This window comes from Strix uralensis, chromosome 2 (assembly GCF_047716275.1).
Source record: "Strix uralensis isolate ZFMK-TIS-50842 chromosome 2, bStrUra1, whole genome shotgun sequence".
Lineage (NCBI taxonomy): Eukaryota > Metazoa > Chordata > Aves > Strigiformes > Strigidae > Strix > Strix uralensis.
Genome location: NC_133973.1, coordinates 78,649,869 through 78,669,835, shown reverse-complemented (window position 1 = coordinate 78,669,835; position 19,967 = coordinate 78,649,869). Strand labels below are relative to the sequence as shown.

The following is a 19,967-nucleotide window of genomic DNA, read 5'->3' as shown; positions in this document are numbered from 1 at the left end:
TAAGAAAATTCTCCAGGATTTCTGCTTGAAGTCACACAGAACTTCTGGCTGTTACTGAAAGAGGTAGGTCTACCCTCCTTGTATACATGAGCTCTAGTAACTTGATCCAATAGAAAAGTATTTCTCGATTTGGAAAGTTAGTATTCCAGCATGCCAAATCAACTCACCCTTTTATCACATCTAATACAAGGGTTGCTGTGGAAGCAGAGGAGGGGAAGGCAGGCTTAGACATAATGTTAAATTGCCTCACCAGCACTCAATAACCATTCTAGTTCCACTATTCTCCTATGCCAAGCTATTAAAGCTGGTCTGCCATTCCACAAGAACAATGAACTGTAACCTCAAACCTCAGTTAGTAACTGAGACCAGTATTGGGACTAGTAATTTACCTTCCAAATCAGAGCTGGTTTGGGGCTGGAACTGTGATCACTGGAAGGCATGAAGCCATTAGGAATGTAGGACAAATATACAGCTGTAATGGCAGCCAAGAAATCATAACCAGCCTGATGCTTGCCATTAGCACACAGACTGAAACGGCAGAGAATAGTTGTGTTTACGAGGAATTTAATCCATTTGTGAATAAATTGTGGCAATCCCTTCACTTGATTTTCAAAAGTGTGTAATCTGATGATACCTACTATTTTCAAAATTACTTTTAGACTAACAAAGTTAGTTTTTTAACTAAGTGATAACTATTTGTAACTTGGTTTCCTAAGGAAACCAATTCATGAACCTACTGAACATCAGAACTTGATGGAGAGAAGTAAAAATTGGAACAGAAAGAAATCTGGAAATATTTACAGCACTTCTCCATTTTCAATAAATACTCTGACTTTTCATGACTATCATGGTGTAATGGCCCAACCTTCCTGGAAGGACAGAAGGAAGAAACCTCACATAAAAAAACCTAGGTAATATGGTTTGTACCCCAAAACCCCATTATCACGGAAGCATTTTCCAATAACCCTCTCTTAGATGCAAGGATATGATTCTGCCCATTTACTCAGATAGCCAAAATAAGGGACAACCTGCCACCAAGGAAACAACTGCCCTCCTTAGGTGGCCATGTGCACACATGACAGGAGTAACAGCTGGCTCTACGTCTAGGAAGAACCCTAGACCCTCCATAAAAGAGAACGTAGTATAGAATGGGCCAGAATTGTTGTCAGTGAATGTTAGTTGCATGAAATTCCTTGCAATAATGAAATTAAGATTTCATTAGTTTACCCAGGCTGCTAAACTGAAAAGCTTTAACCAAAAGACTACAGGAATATATATGCTAAAAACAACTATTCGGCTCCTATATTTACAAAGGACATTTTACAAACTTGTCAAACTTACGTATCTGAGTCATCAGAACTGGAGTCATCGTGACTTTGTTCAGACTTCCATCTCTTGTGCCTATCAATAAGGTCAGTCAGGTAAGAAGTTTTCTTTGAGTTTCGTAAAATAAACTTGTGTTTTAAGAGCTCTTTTGCAGTAGGTCTCTTAAAAAAAAAAAAAAAAATTTTACTGCATCTGAGAGTGTTAAATGACTTACTATAAAAAGACTAAGAAATCCAGAATTCAGTACTGATACAAATGAGATTTTAAATATATACAGTATCTAAAAAAAAAAAAAAAAAGATGCTGGTAAACATGTTGCCCCATATTAGAAAAGCTGAACTGCACTTATTCATGTAATTCATGTAAACCCGTCAAGTTCTCTACTATAGATCGACAAACAGATGAAACTCACAAAGCTTGGGTCCTTGTTTAAGCAGGCCTCAACAAATTCTTTGAGGGATTTACTGAAGTTTCCTTCCAGTGTTGGTGGATTGTTCTTAGGAATGAGGAACAAAACCTTCATTGGATGTAATTCTGAATGAGGTGGCTCTCCTTTTGCAAGTTCTATGGCGGTTATGCCTAATGACCAGATATCTGCCTGTAAGAAACAATGCTTTTAAGATTAGGTTGGAGAAAGAAAAGAAACAGTGTTGCTTGTTGTTGTGGTTTAACCCCAGCTGGCAACTAAGCACCATACAGCCACTTGCTCACTCTGCCTGCAGCTGGATGGGGGAAAAAGAGAATTGGAACAGTAAAAGTGAAAAAACTCGTGGGTTGAGATAAGAACAGTTTAATAATTGAAATACAATAATAATTATTATCATTATAACAGATGTAGCAAAAAGGAAAATAACAGAGAGAAATAAAACTGAAGAAAGCCAAGTGATGCAAACTAAAACAATTGCTCACCACCGACTGACCAATGCCTAGGCAGTCCCAGAGCAGCAGCCCCCGGCCCACCTTCCCCCTAGTTTTATTGCTGAGCATGACATTGTATGTTATGGAATATCCCTTTGGTCAGTTGGGGTCAGCTGTCCCTCCTCCCAACTTTTTGTACACCCCTAGTCTACTCGCTGGCAGAGTGGTGTGAGGAGCAGAAAAGGCCTTGACTGTGTAAGAATTGCTCAGCAATAACCAGAACATCTCTGTATTATCAACTCTGTTTCCAGCACAAATCCAAAACACAGCCCCATAGAGTTAATTTTCTTTGCAGTAGCTACTATCCCAGACAAAACCAACGTACTTGGCAAAGGCAGATTTTAAACCTTTACTGTAAATAATTTTATATGTAAATTGTTTTTGTTATCATGGTCTGGTTTATGTGGTTAAACACATAAAATGAAGTACACAGAGTTCCTTGGTTGTTTTTACTCCACAGCATAAAGCAGTTCTACTTACTAGAGTTTTAAAACTTTTTGAAATCAATACTATAACACTAACAGTTATAACTGATCTTGAAACAAAAATATTTTTAAAAAGTAATGGTAGAGTTGTCATAAACTAGTATTTTAGCCACCATGTTCAAGTACACTATGTAAAGATAGGGCAAGACTCAAATATTGGCATACAGGAAAACGTTACAACATGCACAAGATTTTTCCTCAACAAGCATCATCTAGTACAACCATCAGAAATTTAATACATTAGAATATAATTTTCCTGGGGTTTAACACTGTTTTATATATCATTCTTATTCACAGACTAGAGAAACGTAGTCTAGAACAGTATTATTCAACTTTTTTCAACCCACGATTTCAACCAGTTAAGTATTCGGTCCAAGTAGCTTCTGAAATATTGACAGCACTTTTCTACCTGATCTGCTTTATAGACCTTCTCCTGTGAGCCATGTCTTGTAGGCCAAGAAGGCCTGATCTAAATCAAACTTCTCTAAGTCACGCACATGCGAAATGCAGATCCAAAGGCTCACTGCCAATTAGAGGGACAAATCAAGTAATGCAGCAGAAACCAGTGCTACATCCACTACCATTTAATTTCATTGATGAGTTGGATTCACATTGTTACTGGATGCCACAACAGACATACTGTGTTTTTAGGGAAGATTATTTAAATATATTTGTTTCATAGGTTTTCATAATCAAAATGTGCTACTCTTTCTAGGGAACACTACCTCCCTAGATCCAAATCCTATTGCCAAATCTGCCTGAAGTAATGTGACATAATGCATCAGGTTTCTCTATGTTCTGCTGAAACAACAAACCTAAAAGTCAAAACAATGGATGAATAAACACCTCAGAAAGGTGAAAGAAAAAAAATTTCACAAAAACATCTGTTCCAAAGGGCAAGATAGCAATCAAAAATATTATGTTTTGCTTTTTCTGGGTTGTTTTGAAGTGAAAGCAGAACAAAGACTTATTCTCAGGAAAACAGGAAAGATCTTAAGTGAGCTGTCTGGTTTTACCTGCAAACAGAGCATTTGGAACTTTGCTACACTGTAAACAGATCTATTTCCAAGTACTGGATAGAGATTTCACTTATCACTGCTGTCATTACTCAGTGTCCCTCTAACCTATCTGTGTCTGCTCAGTTGATATGCTAGGTTATCTCTGACTAACTCATACAGGACTACAGGCTGGTAGCTGCAATGCATGCATCCACTCCACAGATACATTGTCTGACTAAAAACAAGCTCTTCCTTCCTTGTTCAGAGAGTATTCTATTGTTAAGAGCCTAGTTACTTAATTTTGCAAGTAAGTATGGAAAAAAAAAATTAGTCAATTAGCACACCATCAAATTTATGAGATTTTGTTAACCCATGTTACAGAACTGCCATCTCACACTAAGTACAGAGGATTACATAAGTATATGAGCTCCGAGTTTCATTTATCTTAATCACAGCATTATCAGCTAAACTCTCCTCAAGTCTGAATATAATTGTGAGTAACTGCTCTATCAGGAAAGGTTTTCTTGGTTATGAAAGAAAAATGTCACCTGTGAAGATGAGTCTTCATGTTAACAACTGAGCATTATTATTTCCAATTTATTCTGAATTTCAGTTTCTCAACAGGAATGTGTTAAAACCATATAAATGGATAGAATTTCTTCTGCCAGACTTTCAGTCACAGATGGAGCATGTGTATATATAGGTACAAAAATCAAACTTATATGTGTATGTGTGTATGGATATCCATATGCGCACACACATATATAAATACTTCATTTTTTTTCCTCATATATTTATAACTTTCTACTGCTAGTGACCTTCCTCCACAAAAAAGGAATGAAAATCTTCAACAAGCCACAGCTGCACACTGAATTCTTTGAAGGCTGAGATGGGTTTTGGAAGCCCATTCCTGTTGGAAGCATCAAGAATAAACCCCCATAAATTCCTCTGGAACTGTAAGCTCTCCTTTCACAGATAAGAAAGGAACTCAAAACAGGGATGTAAGCACCAACTGCCTGTGTATCCAACTAGGCATTTCTAGGATGCACTTGTCTGTGACAATGGAACTCCAGAACAAACGCAAATCAGTCCTCCAAATGCAGACCTTAAGAAGTGATGACACTATATCATCATTAAGTTTTACCACGTGTTATGGTTTTTACAGTTCAAATCTTGAATAAAAATTACTCTTCCAAGTTCAGATGAGAGTCAGCAACTCACTGGGAGCTACTATTTATAGCAGTACTGCCACAAGCCTTTTCTCTTCCATTCTAATGAGTAAAATTTAGTCTGACTTTGAAGCTCTTGTCAAAGAAAACAGGCTATGTGCAAGAGAAACACATTTTAAAATTAAATATTTAATTTTTTCTGTTAGAAGTTATATAGTAGAAAGGACAGGGGACTAGATATGAGAAAACTGTAGTAGATGAGAAAAGATGCTGACTTTCAGATGAAGAAAGGAATCAAAACAGGAAGAAGTAGTAAGAACTATTGCCAAAGTAACAGAAATTAGGAAGAAGGGAAAGATCCCATGAAGACATTATATCAAAGAACAAATAGCTTGGATAGAAGGAAGTAAATGGTATGGGAAAAGATAAATTAAAAAGGAAAAGAAATTTAAAAAACAGGTGGTACCTTTAAGGTAATGATTGCAGCCATGTTTTGACATTTCACTATTTTCCCCCATGGCTGAGTTTCTTTAGCAGCTAGATTTTATCACCCCCTTGGATTACTTGGGCTTTAAAAATAAACTACATAAGAAAACGAAAAATGAAGTTGAAATTTTTGCTCTCAAGTACACCTCTCACATTAGCTACTGAGCACATTAAAATGCAAACATTATAGCTAACGTACTCTCTCACACAAGCCACCTGCTAATCCTGTGTTCTCAAATATATCAGTCTGACTTATTGTTTACAAAAGTCTGACAGAAGCTGCTGAAATTTAGTATCTGTGTCAAAAATTACATACCCTGATTATTTTTTAGGCAATAAAGACAAGTTGTTGGAATGCCTTATAAATATACCTTGCAATATATGATCTGAGAAAGAGTAACAGGAATATCTTAAGGACACAAAACACTTTGGGAATGGGACTGAATAAAGCAAGAATGGAATGGGCAAATTCTGTATGACAGTTAAGGAATACACAGCTCACATATGCATAAAGCAGTCCAAAAAACCTCACATAATTTTGAGAGCACAGTACTGGGAACATAAATTGGGACTTGGTTTACATTGTTATGTGTCACATATTTTAAAAGAAAAAAATACACAAAACGTATGCATTTGCATCCTGAATTAAAACAGCATTTTTCAAAAATGCAGACATTTTTTTATCTGTAAAAAGACCCGCTTCTCTACCTTAACAAAAGAAAAAATAAATTATACACATACATTCCCATAACATACATTTGGGAAAAAAAGAAAGACTACATGCAAAATCATCAGCTTATGTTAAGAATTCACTACTTTTACATAATCTTAAGAGACATTAAAGTAACTGCTAAAATATTATAAAGTAACGCAAAGACCATAAAGATATACTGTTTTAACCAAAAATATTTTAAGTGCTTCACACAAGGCAATTCCACAGAAGTTTGTCTCTTCAATTCTGGAATCTGTGTTTGACAGCATGGTTAACTCACAAGCATATCTGAATTTAAAGAAGGTTTAACTACATCTTAATATTCGAAACTGCTTCAAATGGAAATCAATACATTGGAATAATAGTTCTTGCATGAGTTATGTTAATAATATAGTGTAAGCCATGGTCAGGAAATCCACCAACTATCTGTAATATTAAGACAAGTGATAATAGTGCTGAATCAACAAGGAGACCTTAAGCTTTATAGCAATAATTGGCAATGTTAGACGTCAGGATGCATCTGCCTGCCTTTAGCCTGGTTAGTAGTTTTATGTCATAACTTAGGTTTTGCTTTGCCTTGCACAGTTGTGCTATTTGTGCTATATGTCGGCATGAACAAAGACATCAATCCAATCAGAAAAGGAGCAGTAAACAATTTAACAGTTGGTGTGAGGCATACAGTAAATGAGGAAAGAAGCAGGTGAACTGTGCCTAAGGTAGTGTTAACAGGACACTTACAAGCTTTTATTGGGAACCCATCAGCATGTGGGAAGTAAGAAGATTCAACAGGACAAAGAACAAAACTGGGTAACACAGCAACTACGTAATGGAAATTGCACCTCACAGGGACTATGCTATGAAGAGGACAGTCCTACCTAACACCTCCTCAAGCATTGCCAGCTTATAGAAGGAAAATGAGGTTAGCTCTGGATGTCTGTGTTCTCACATATGCATAAGACTATCTTAAAATAAACTGGCTTTCCGAAGAGGTTGTTGTGCAACAACAGCCAAACTATTGTCTATACAATTTAGTCCGGTCTGAGTGCCAAAAGGTTCACAGATGCAAATAAGTATCTCTAGTTCATTCAAAACTTGATCTCTGGCCTTCCTCGGAACTGATGAAGTATCCAAGACCTTTTTATGTCCACATGACATTGGAGACTGAAACAGCCATAATTCAAAACCCAAGGACTGAATCATACTTTGTCCAAGTGAAGATCATTCCCAGAAGCCAAACCTCAAAAAAACCCCAACCATCAATACCCCAAAACCAAAAACAAACAAAAAACCCCCAAAACAATCATCCACCAAAAAAAATGGTTTACTCAACCTTCAAATTGGGAATTTGTGGTCATTTAGGCTTCTAGAGGCCCTACAGAGCTCTGCTAGTTATTTTTAAATAGCCTCCCTACAGAAAGATATTAAAGAGAGAAGGAAGTAATACTACAGTCTAGGCTAGAGTCAGTATTGGTGAGTTCCTTACGTGGATGAGGGTGGAAGGAAACACACCAACCTGTCTCATTGCATGGAGATGTAACCAATCAACAAATCACTACAAGGAGATCAGAGGAGATGGGCAAGAAAAATGAGCTCAGGGAAGAACATAAGGAATGACTGCTAATTATCATAAAAAAAGCTGATCTTAACACAAGTGGGACGTGAGGGTGACCTTTGTTTCAGATATACAGCTACATCAGTGGGTTATCAGGTTGTGCAAATAGCCTTCCCCAATATAATCCTTAGAACAATGCCTTACTGAGCTAGCCAGACCAGCATGGGGGAGGGGGAAGGGAAGGGCGGCAAGGAGGTGTATATGCAACTCAGCCTACTAGAAGTATAAAAACTGAATAACTAACAAAAAGAACTTTGAAAAGTGCAACGGGCTTGAGCTGGCTTCAATGCACGTATTCCTTCCCAGCAACTGGGGACACCCAGTGCCATGCTGGTGAGCATAGGGAGACCAGTAGCGGGAATCACATTTCTATTGCGATCCAACTGTATATTAGAATTGATATATTGTGCTTGTGTTGTGATTTCACTATGCTGCTGTACCACTCTGCTAAATCAAAATCCTGTGTAATGTGAATATCTACAAATGAGCAAATTTGATACAAAACATTAAACCCTCCCTGTGCAAAATATCTAAAAGAACATGGCCAGAGAGTAGCGTAGACCTATGTGGCATATTCTTCCACAGATGGGTAACAGCACTATCAAACAATGGTTTCACACCCACCAAATCCATATTCTTCAACAGTGTTGCTGTCTTTTTTTTTTTTAAAAAAAAAAAGTGGAAGTATATTAACATTTTGTTTGTATTTGTTCTCTTCTACTTTTAAACAACCATCAAAAATACTCATCAATAAAAATGGGATAAAAGGTTACAATATGTACCTGTCAGTATTATAATATTTCTTGCTATCTGGAGGGGCTTAATACACTAGGAAACTTAAGGTTTGGATATAAATTAGGAAAGATTCTTTCCTTGCCAACAGTTTTAGGTGCTAGGTATTATCTAAATGTACATCTGTCTAGACACAGCCAAAGTTATTAGCTACATTCTGAAGACCAACCTATGCAATTCAAATTTTAAAAGGAAGGGATTTTGGCTAATGCCTTGAAAGACCTTACCTTCGAATCATATGCCGATTGCTTTATTACTTCAGGTGCCATCCAAAATGGTGTTCCCACAAAGGTATTCCTCTTTATCTGTGTATCTGTTAGTTGCCCTGCTACTCCGAAGTCTGCTAGTTTTACTTCTCCTTGTTCAGATAGCAATACATTAGCAGCTGGAATAAAGAAGAGGAAATAGCAGTAATTAAGACATTTGACACTGGAAGGGCGTTCATTTATACTGCATGAGCTCTTCTAATATTATTACAAGTAAAAAAAGAAAAATTTACCTTTAATATCTCTGTGGATTTTCTTTTCTGAATGCAAATAATCAAGTCCTTTGAGTATCTCCCTCAATATTGTAGCAATCTGGGTTTCCTCAAGTGAACCAGGTTCTAACTAGGAGACACAAGATTTATTTTTATATATATTTTTATATATATGTGTGTGTATATACATATTTATATATATGTAAAGGAGAAACAGAACAGAAATAACACTGACTATAGAAAAACCTGCAAAACTCCTTCTGTCACACCTCAAAATTTCCAATTTGCTAACTTCATAATATGAGATACAACACAGAATATTCTTTTAAAAAATACATTGTTCTAAACTAAGTGGCCTTATGAACAACTGGCAAAGAAATACTTCATTTATCTAAAACACTTAAAAGTTTGTTAAAGGCTCCGTAATGACACAGTTTCAAGTTACTGTTTGTGGTCCCGTCATACATATATACTCTTGAGTCTGAAAAGCATTTACATTGTAATCTGATTATTAACAATATACTGAACTTCGATGTGCAACTCCCCAGGCCCTGTATTAAGGCAAAAAAGGTACCATAATCAATCACATGTTCTGTTACTATATACTGCAAGGAATTTTGTGAAGCTCTCTAAAAGTCAACCCAAAGTGCTTTTTTCATATAAACCTGGAGGTATAAATCTGAAAATTGTTAGAATTAAAAGTTCCAAGTAATTTAATTCTTATGAAAAGAAACAGCAGTGGTAGAAGATCTCAGAGCTCTCTACAACTGATAAAAATTCTAGAAGTGAGTATGCTAGTAACTCTAAAGGCACAGAGGAAAGGTCACTACCCAGAGAGGCTGCTTAACCAATGAGGGCATGTGAGGCATGATTTTCAAAGAAGCCAGTGCATATTCAAGTAAACACCAGCTTAACATGACATGTATACACTTCGAACATGGAATTCAAGGTTCCCATTCAGTCTTGCCTTGAGTAGGGAAATGTGATAACATGTGCCAGTTGTCCTACCAGATTCTAGCTGAGAACCATAATGTGCATGTTAGAACTAAGAAAACATGCAGCAGAACATACACTGAAAATTAACGAAGCACACACAAGATGCTTAATGTACATTTCCATGATGATTTCAGTTCTGTGTCACAGTTTCTTCAATAACATTAAGGATGTGACCACAGACTGTACTATTTCTAGGCAACAAGCTGTACTGGTTCAAGCCCAGAGGGCAACTGAGCACTACACAGCCATTCACTCATCTCTTCTCCCTCAGGAATGGGAAGGAGAAAATAAAGTAAAAGGCTCAGGAATTGAGATATGGACAGGGAGGGATGACTCACCCATTACAGTCATAGGCAAAAAACAGACTCATTAGGGGAAGAAAAAGAGAACATCACTTTAATTCAGACACTAACAAGGACAACACTTAATAGACACAGTAGGACCATAAGAAGCATTACCACATCTAAAAACACCTTCCCCCCACCCCTCTGTTCTTCCCAGGCTCAGTTTTGCTCCCAATCTCTCTACCTCCTGCCCCTTAGTAGTACAGGGGGCAGGGAACGGGGTTATGGTCAGTCTGCCACTCCTTCCTCCTCAGGGGAGAGGACTCCTCGCATTCTCCCCTGCTTCAGCATGGGGTCCCTCTCATGGGAGATAGTCCTCCATGAACTTTCTCCAACATGAGTTCCTTCCCACGGGCTCCAGCCATTCCCCTGCTGCTCCAGTGTGGGTCACCCCCACATGCTGTAGTCCTCTCAACGCTGAACTACTACAGTAGGGACTAGTTCTTCCCACAGAGTCCCGACCTTCTTCAGGTGCAGCCACCTGCTCCAGTGTGGGGTCCTCCATGGGCTGCAGGTGGGCATCTGCTCCACCATGGACCTCCATGGTGTCAGGGGGGCAGCCTGACCTCTCGCCATAGGATACAGCAGGAGGGTCTCTGATCTGGTGCACCTCCACCCCTTCCTCCTCCTTTCTTCCATGGACCTTGGTGTTGGCATAAGTGCCCTCCTCACACTCTCCTCCTCACAACTCCAACTCTTCCTCACAGATTCCCCTTCTTAAATATGTTACTGTAGAGGTGCAGTCACTGTTTCTAATTGGCTCGGCCTTGGTCAGAGGCGGGTCCAACTTGGAGCCAGGGGAGCTTCTAGAAGCTTCTCACAGGGGGCCACTGCTGTAGCCCCCCTCCCCCGCTACCAAAAACCCCCGTCACACACACAAGCCCAGCACACAAACTTAGGGAATAAACATGGTCATCACACAAGTAAAATGTGTATGATTAAAAAAAAAAAAGACAAGAAAATATGATAACATCTGTTTTCTTTCTGATTTTTTATACTTTTTTGAAGCACAAAGTAACTAATAATTTATAAAAACCAGGCCAATTTCTAATAGTTTTCTCCTGACAGAAGAGCAATCACAACAGTAAACTTTTTCAGCATATCTTTATGGGAACATTATCAACTGCTACACAACCACAGAACTTCTTCTGGAGTGGAAACTAAAGGTACAACTGCAGGAAGCCTGCATTTGCTACCCACTCCTGTCTTCTGGATGTCACCAGCAGAATCCCTCTACACTGACCTTTTTCCTTTTACTCTTTCCTTGAGCAGCTGAGATCAGCAAGCTATGCTACAGAGACATTCCGCCTCGATCAGTATGACAATTTCCACATACTTAAAACATCCATTTTCATATCTATAATAGTAGCTTTTAAATCCACAATAAATAAAAGATGGTTTGTGATTTTGTTGGGGATTTTTAATAGCTAAAGTGAATGGACAGCATCCAGTCACGGAAAACATGATCTGCACTGAACCTTCTGAATTACGATTCAAAATTGGGTACTTCGTCTGAGGTGCAGAATCTGGCACTTGCACTTGTTAAGTTTCATACAGTTGGCAACTGCCTGGCTCTCTCATCTATCCAGGTCTCTCTGTAAGGCCTGTCTAATCTTGAGGGAGTCCACAGCTCCTCCTATTTCTTTGAAATATATTAACACCAGCCTAAATTGTGCTTCTGTCTATCTAGACTTCTACGAGACTTCAAACAGGGAAATTTTTGGTTTTGGGGGGGGGGTGGGGGGGTGGGTGTTGTGTGGGGAAGATGCATTAAAATGGATACAATTAGAAGGACCTGTGGTGGCAGAATTAAGAGACAGAAAAAAGTATTTTCAGCCACTAGTGCTCTCCAGCTGACTGAAGATTAGCATTCCAAGATGTTTATATCCTGCTTCCAATATTATGTTGCTTAGTTCCCTTCCATTTATACAAATAATCAGTCTTGCCTCATGGAAAATAACATTTTCCTGACGTTGACAAATACTTTTTCTCCTTTACTGGAAGCAAACATTGTCATAGCCAAATGACATGTTATAGTTTCCAGAATTATAAGATACGAAAATAATCATGAGGGGTAAAATAAGAAAAATCACACATAATCTACTTACTAGATCAAGGGCAGAGCCTCCACCCAGATATTCCATTATTATCCATAATTTTGTATCCTGCAAAACAAAAGCAACAAAAAAAGAAGTTTAAAAAAATAATCAGTTCTTAAGTTAATGGGACTTGTTCCATTCTTTTTGCTGAAGAAAATCTACAGTTTTGAAATTCCACTAACGTTTAGCTGTTCCTCCAAAATATCCTTGGATTATTATTCAAGACATATTATTTTTAGTCCACCTGATAAGGAATTAATTTAGTCTGTCACAAGCTACTTACATAATTGCGTATGTTCAAGAAAGTTTAATTCTGGTCCTCTAAATTAACAAAAGGAAAGCTACTTCACATTTGCCAATGGGTAAGAGCACAGACATCAGAAGTTCATTACTTCCAAATAATGTCATACTCATGTTCATTTCATGGTACCTCTTTTTTGTACTGATAGTAATACTACTAGAATATAAACAATATCCACAGAAGAAGAAACTTCTCTTTAATCCCTACCAAAGAGTCAGGTAGCAGAAGGAAACTTCTTGCCTTTATGCAGACTAGAACTGGACAAATACTCTGAGCCTGAGTTCACCAGCATATTAACTCCCAAAAGCCACCCAGTTCTTAGCACACTCCTTAGTACATTCTGCAAAAGTATCTTCTGAGACAAGGAAGAGACAGACAGGGGCCACTCAATGAAAATGGAGGAGAAAAAAGTTACATTTTAAAACTCTGACTATAGACATTCAGAATACCAAATAATAATTACATTACATACAATATAATTCCTTTCCTTAGAAAAAACGTCCTGATTCCGTTGATTATCTTTATTTGTACAGAGACTCCAAAATATTTTCTTTAATAAGCCTGACTGCTGTCTAGGTTGAATTTAATTTAAAACGTCTTCTTCACATCTCTGCGTTGTTTCATTTTCTTGAACAGCCATCTGTTTCTGACCTAAGGAAGAATACAGGTAAATTTTCTCCACTAATGCTTATGCATCTAATATATGGTAGAGAATTTTGGACAATTGTGTTCAAGAAAGATGAAGCAAATGAGTAGTAAAGATTATTTAAGATGACTGTAGCAATTTGCTAGCTTTAGCTAGTAAAATAAAAGCTAACAACAACAAAAAAATCAAGCTATTATATTCTCAAGAGAAACCTTGATACATATTATAGGAATGTTTAACACAAGATACACAATACACTATGCTAAGTCTGGACCCAATCATTTCTTTCCACTGTCTGCAGCATCTTATTCCTAAATACACTAAAAGAAGCACTTAGTCCACCTTTCCCTTTGCAGTACCAGCCTTGAAGCATGTTTTAAAGCAAGGCCATAAATCTACCAGATAGATATTCAAATGAAATTGATGCATGGAACATATGGTGGGTTTTGTTTTAGTTTTTATGGTTATCAAGTTATATTATGGTTTGCTATTTTTAACTCTATGTACCAAACATTCACAAGACTTCTAGCATAAAAATGTAGGAGCACATAAATAGCAACAATATTCATTTACTTTATCCTGCAAAATAAAACTTAATATAAAAATAACAGCTCACAGCCAGGGCAGGTAAGATTCTGAATACTCATCTATAAAGATGGATTAAAACTTTTAGAAAAGTGATAAATGTATTGCAGAACATAACTTTTGCTAAATCCCCTAAGGGATTAGAAAATTTTGGCCCTTAGTACTCACGTAAGCCTTTTAGTCATTACTATAGCTCTGGTTCCATCTGCATCTGTTCCCTCTCTGGTCTCAGAATGCACATTCTGTAAGTAAATGCACACAGCCCTCCTCACCTACATCCAGTTTCACAACTTGTACTATTTTTAGGTAAGACTCTGGATTAGAGTTCCTTCATCATCCACTATTTTTAACACACAGATCCAGCTAAATTTAGATACATTTCTTCAGGAGTCAACCAGTATTATTTGACAAGCACAGTCTTGGGGTTTTTTTTAATTTTTTTTAAAAAAATATTTTAAAAGAGACAGAACACATTTTTTAGGGAGAAAAATTAATTTTAAAATATAATGTCTATAGAGCATTTTGATAATGTTTACTTTCTGCAGGCCTCACAGATACTCCAAGAAATACTGCTTATCCTAAGAAAGTCCCTTATAGTACTGAAATACTTATTTTGCTTCTAAGACTTTCTCGGGAGTTTGCCTGTCCCTTCAAGGTTCCAGGTCTCTAACAGTTTGAGAACAAGTATGCTTCTGAGACATGTCTTATAGTAAATCATTTCATCTTCAGAAATCTTCCTAAACTTGATGAAAATTTTATGTATCTATTTTGCTTCAGCCTGATAATGCCTTTTAAAGCTGCATGAAATTTCCTGAACATTAAACTTTTCTGTCCCTGTAAAACTTAATTTTAATAGCAATTTAAACACAAACACATCAACTCTATCACTATTTTTTATTTCAATGGAAATGCCTGGGTGTGAAAGAACAAGGTAGGGCAAACTCCTTGATCCTCTCAAATATAGAAAAAACAAAACAAACAATACCAAAAAACAAACACAAAAACACCAAGAAGTCAATAAGAGATGCATCTTCTCTTTTCCATCATCTCAATTACCTCATGGATTTAAAGAGCTAACAACTTGAAAGTAGATACAATTTCTCAAAAGATAAATTCTCCACAAACCTAGCTACTAAATTTTCCAGCTGAAAATTAGAAATTAGAGGTAGCAGAAAATAACTAAAAAAATAGAGAATATAATTTTAATTAGAGTTACAAAATCATGCAACACAATTACACAAATACAAATTATACAATTCATATTCTTTTAAAATCATCATTTATCCTTTTCAATTCTTTTCCTGATTTGCTCAGTCTTTGCTCCTGAAACTTTCAGCATCATCTGCTTGGGGTCACATGTCTGAATTTACAATATGAAATCCACAGATCCAGTAAACTCAGTAATAACTACCTTCTAAAACAAGTGAAGTATGGAAATGCAGTTGGAGAACACACACAGAACTGTGTCTATATCTCAGTGTGAAGCTAAGCAATAGCAATCTGTTACAATTATGGCATCTTTACACCTGTAGCCCTAGATTCAAATTGATTTTTAATTCGCTACGGTTTTCCCTCTCCCTTGCCAGAGAAGTATTACTCAACTTCATGGATATTTTGGAGTTGGTTTTTTTCTTCATCATTCATATTAAGTATCTGAACAGATCTAACTAACTACTACTGTAGTGAATCTTACCATCACCTTTCATTTTTTCTGGAAATTTTTTTTTAGCTATTTAAAATCTGCATACATTGCTTAACAAGAAAATGCAAAGAAATGCTTTTGGTGAGACAGTTTTCATGAATTACTTAATATATTATTCTACCTTAGAGCCAGTAACCTACATATACTTAACTTTATACCTTGTAACAACAGCACAAAGCAAGTAAAGCACTACTATCAACTGACTTTGGCATCACCAGAGCAACATGCCTCCTTCTTTCCCTCCCCTTCCAGAGTATCTCTGGCATGCTTCACATTCCCTAACACCTGTCACATTCCTTTTTAAAGCTGCCCAAATTCTTTTTTTTGCTTGTACTTCTCACATTCTTCTGTATATATTCCCCACTTTTCCTCTCAAACAGACACCAAAAGCACTAAAATTTCTTCCATAGCCTAGATTAGTAATTACATATTACACATAATCACTTATTTTCAGGAAGATACTATGCTTATATACTGAGACTAGCAACATTCACTGCTCCATTTTAAGACCTGAAATAAGACCAGTTTTCTTCTTTTAAGCATCAGTCACAACACAGCATTGAATTTTTGTCCAAATACAGTGAAGCTATGGTGAGTCATCAATCCAAATTTAGGATTATTATTTCCCTATAAACATAGATGAACACATTAATGAGGGCACATGGAACACTTCCTTTTTCACAGTAGGAACAAGAGGTTTTCCTCTGCTGCCATAAAACTGAGGAAAGGAACAGCTCTGGAATCTAAAAGAAGCTCAGTTACAGAAAGGCAGAGTTTCTGTAAATCCTTTCCAAACTAGTTTGCTCTTCTTGAGGTCTGACTTCTCATTTTAACTCTGGAACAATGCAAAAACCTTACAATTTACCTCTAATGAAGTATTCTCCATTAAGTCACTGTTATACTGTGAAAGTATTTGTAAGATAAGTGTAGTTACAGCAGGTAAATAACTTCTCCTAATACGTAAAAATCAAGGACTATACACTGAAAAAAAGGCCATCCACCAAATAACTCCTCTCAAGTCTCAGAAGTACATTTCAAATGAAATCAAAGGAGTATAGAAGACATAGAAATAAGTAATCAAGATTAAAGTTTCTGTATATAAGTCCTTATGAAGTTAATTAAACTTCTGAATAAACATGGAGAGGCCTATCTTCAGAGATGCTATGTATTTTATTGGGTTTTTTTTACAAGAATATACTCACACATTTCTTAGCACTGTGATATTATACAAGAGAGATTGACCTAAACCAATCAAGTCACAGTATATATTGATGAAAATGTTTCTAAATCACCCTTCTCGAGGGAAGGAGAGGTTGCAGAGGGAAACATAACACAGAGCCACGAAAGAGAAGGACTAGAAGGACTCATAAGTAAGAGCACCAAGTGACCTGTACAGTAATTTAGAATTGAATTGTAAGTCTTAAATCAAGGAAGTCAACTAATGCAATTTGAAAACAGTAAAATAGTGAGCATGTTTGTTTCTAAGTGAAATAAAATCCTCCCCATTGTGAGAAAGAGAATTTCCCACCTTAAATTTACGGTACACTATTAGCAGCAGAATAGAGAGTATTTATAAGTATGTATAAAAGTCATTTAGTTCTAGAGACAAGCCATCTCCAAATTCCACTTAGAATATATATTTACAAGCTCTTTTAACTTATGTCAACAATCACAAGCTAGAAATCACATACTTGACTGCAATAACGCAACAGATTAGCTAACCAAAATAAGAACTAGCTTAAGTTGATCTATGTACTAAAAGTTTTACCATCACTGGCTTAGTAGAAAAAACCTACAGTATTGAAAAACAGAAACACAATTTCTTGGACAGAACCTCAACTAATCTGAAAAGAACAAACTAGTTCCAAAACTGATAGGCATTGCACAATGTGATGTGTGACACTTTGTTCAATAAAAATTTCAGCTTAACAGGTATATATGCCAAAGTAATACGGGCCAGAAAATGAGACATATTTCAAATACTGGTATAAATTTACTAATTTTTCAGCATAAGAAACCAGATTAAAGGAACCTTGAGATACACAATGTATGCAACAGGATAACCTCTCTAAGTTGCATTCCTGCTACAGTTTGTTACTACTCCTCGTGGAGATTTGTCCTCTGTTAACTTCATACACAAAAACACCCAGGGAAGTTTGACAGCTGTAGCAACCAGAAGCTTCTCAAATAGCTGCACACTGATTCTCAGATGCCCGACTTCAAAAACATGATGCAGAGATCATGGAACTTGTCTTCTATTATCTACTTTAAGCAACCTTGCCCACCGATTCCCTGTTTTGGAAGGAAAGAAGGATTTTTTTTTTTTTTTTTTTTTTCCAGGATTTCTTCATACTTGTGCTTTTAACTATGCCTCTGAAGCCCATGCTGCTCGACAAAGCCACCAGGTGGCAGAATCATATAATGGCAAAGATACTCTCTCACACCCCATCCCGAACAAAGAAGGTCCGGCCCCAAATGAAGCTGCACAACCCACTGAAGACAGAAGCACAAAACCACCTGTTTAAAAGGAATCTGAAAACATTTATCACTCCGACACCCGTCATAAAAAGAGGAAGAAATTATTAACCAAAGAGAAATGCACCTTAAGGAATATGGTCGCTCATATATCCGAATTCTTCAAAACACTTTCCTCACAATCATCAAGTTCAGCTTCAGGCACCATTTTATTCATTCACCATCTCCTTTCAACACCAAGTCACAACAGTAGTCACTGTCTTGTTATACAGGATGAAGAACAGGCAGACCCTGGCACTTGAGTTCTCATTATTTATCAACTCACATGGATATCTGTGAGCTTATACACAGAGATAAGATACAGATCAATGAGAAAAAAGTAAGTTTTGTACAATGCCATAAATGATCCATTGCGGCAGTGACAAGAAATGGCATTTATGTATTTGTGGTTCCTGCTTCTCTTAGTCAAGCACAAACCCTTTCACAACACTCTAAATGTTGCCAACTGTCTCAGATTTGAAAACCTGTAGCAAGAAGTATCAGGACCTCCAAAATATTTTAAATGTCCTTTCTCTGGAGTTTATCCTTTCATAAACAAAGAATAAATATACAAGACAATTATTAGTTTACACTTTAGAGAGAAGGCACCTATTAATTGATATCTTGCCATTAGATCCTTGAAACTCATCAGGATTTGCAAACTTTCCAATTGTTAGTTAACTGTTCAGTTTCTAGACCCACAGATTAGTATTAGAACAGGTACCACCTGCCAAGAGTGAGTTCTTTAACAGTACAAGGTGTTACTCAGCAAATGCATGGTTTTAGCAAGCAATACATTCAGCTCTACCTCATAGCCTCAATTCTTGCCATTTCTTGACTAGTTATAAATACGACCTATATATATTATTGGTTCAATTTAAATCCAATCAGAACTAGATCCAGTGCTGCCATATGTTAACACTGAAAAATGAATAGCATACCACTATCTCCTTTCATTCCATTATTTCCAGTACACAATCCTTGAACAGAGGAGGTAAGCAATGCACCCTTGAACTTCAAACAGCCTATCCAGATGCCAGATGGATTGCTCTATGTCATATTATAACTTTTTTGATACACAAAATGGATATGACAAAGGACAGAATTACTGATCACAAAAGAAAGGTATTTACACTTCAGTTTCTCCAAAATTTGAACACCACCGGTACTCAATTCTGTTAGTGTAAGTAGTAAACAATCAATCCCTTTCCACTGCAAATGGACAAACAGATTCTACCACTCCATATCTAGGGTCCTACAACTGTTTAACAGCTATCAAGAAAGGCTATAATGTTTTTACATGCTTTTGGAACTGTCTTCACAGAAAACAAAGTCAGAAAAAGAAAAATCTTTTTGTGTCAATTCACACCACCGTTCTAAGACAGTATAGTTTGTTCTTAAAGGCAATCTCAGTAAGTACTACTGGTTTTCTTCTCTATCGGATTAACAAAAAAATTCTCCAGCCTCATTACAAGGAATAAAGAATGCCACCATCATTCCAACACTTCCCAGGGAGCAGCATATTGAGTTCCATCATGCAGTTAATCCTTCACTTGACCTTTCCCTTGACAATCTATTCATCTGCTAATGTTCTTCCATCTATTTCCACCTATTACTACAACACAAGCTTGTATAGATTGGTGTATTATTTTATAAAGAGGAAAGCTATTTGATTATGTCATTACAGATTTCATTAAAAAAAAAAAAAATAAAATAAAAAAATCAAACTGTAGTATTTCCTACAGACACTTGTTTCAGAGCACCTGAAAGTCAGATGGCATGGAAAGACAACTGTTGGCTTTGA

General features: G+C 36.7%; 1 protein-coding gene across 3 annotated transcripts in view; it reads right to left on the bottom strand.

Moving 5' to 3' along the window:
- STK24 (serine/threonine kinase 24) overlaps positions 1–19,967 on the bottom strand; it is a 68,523-nt gene that overhangs the window by 12,234 nt on the left and 36,322 nt on the right. For all 3 annotated transcript variants that reach the window (XM_074859385.1, XM_074859386.1, XM_074859387.1), the window contains 5 exons: positions 12,425–12,481; positions 8,998–9,106; positions 8,726–8,883; positions 1,739–1,924; positions 1,342–1,487 (listed from right to left, as the gene is read on the bottom strand). In XM_074859385.1, the coding sequence (XP_074715486.1) occupies positions 1,342–1,487; positions 1,739–1,924; positions 8,726–8,883; positions 8,998–9,106; positions 12,425–12,481 (656 nt within the window). The remainder of the gene's footprint in view (positions 1–1,341; positions 1,488–1,738; positions 1,925–8,725; positions 8,884–8,997; positions 9,107–12,424; positions 12,482–19,967) is intronic.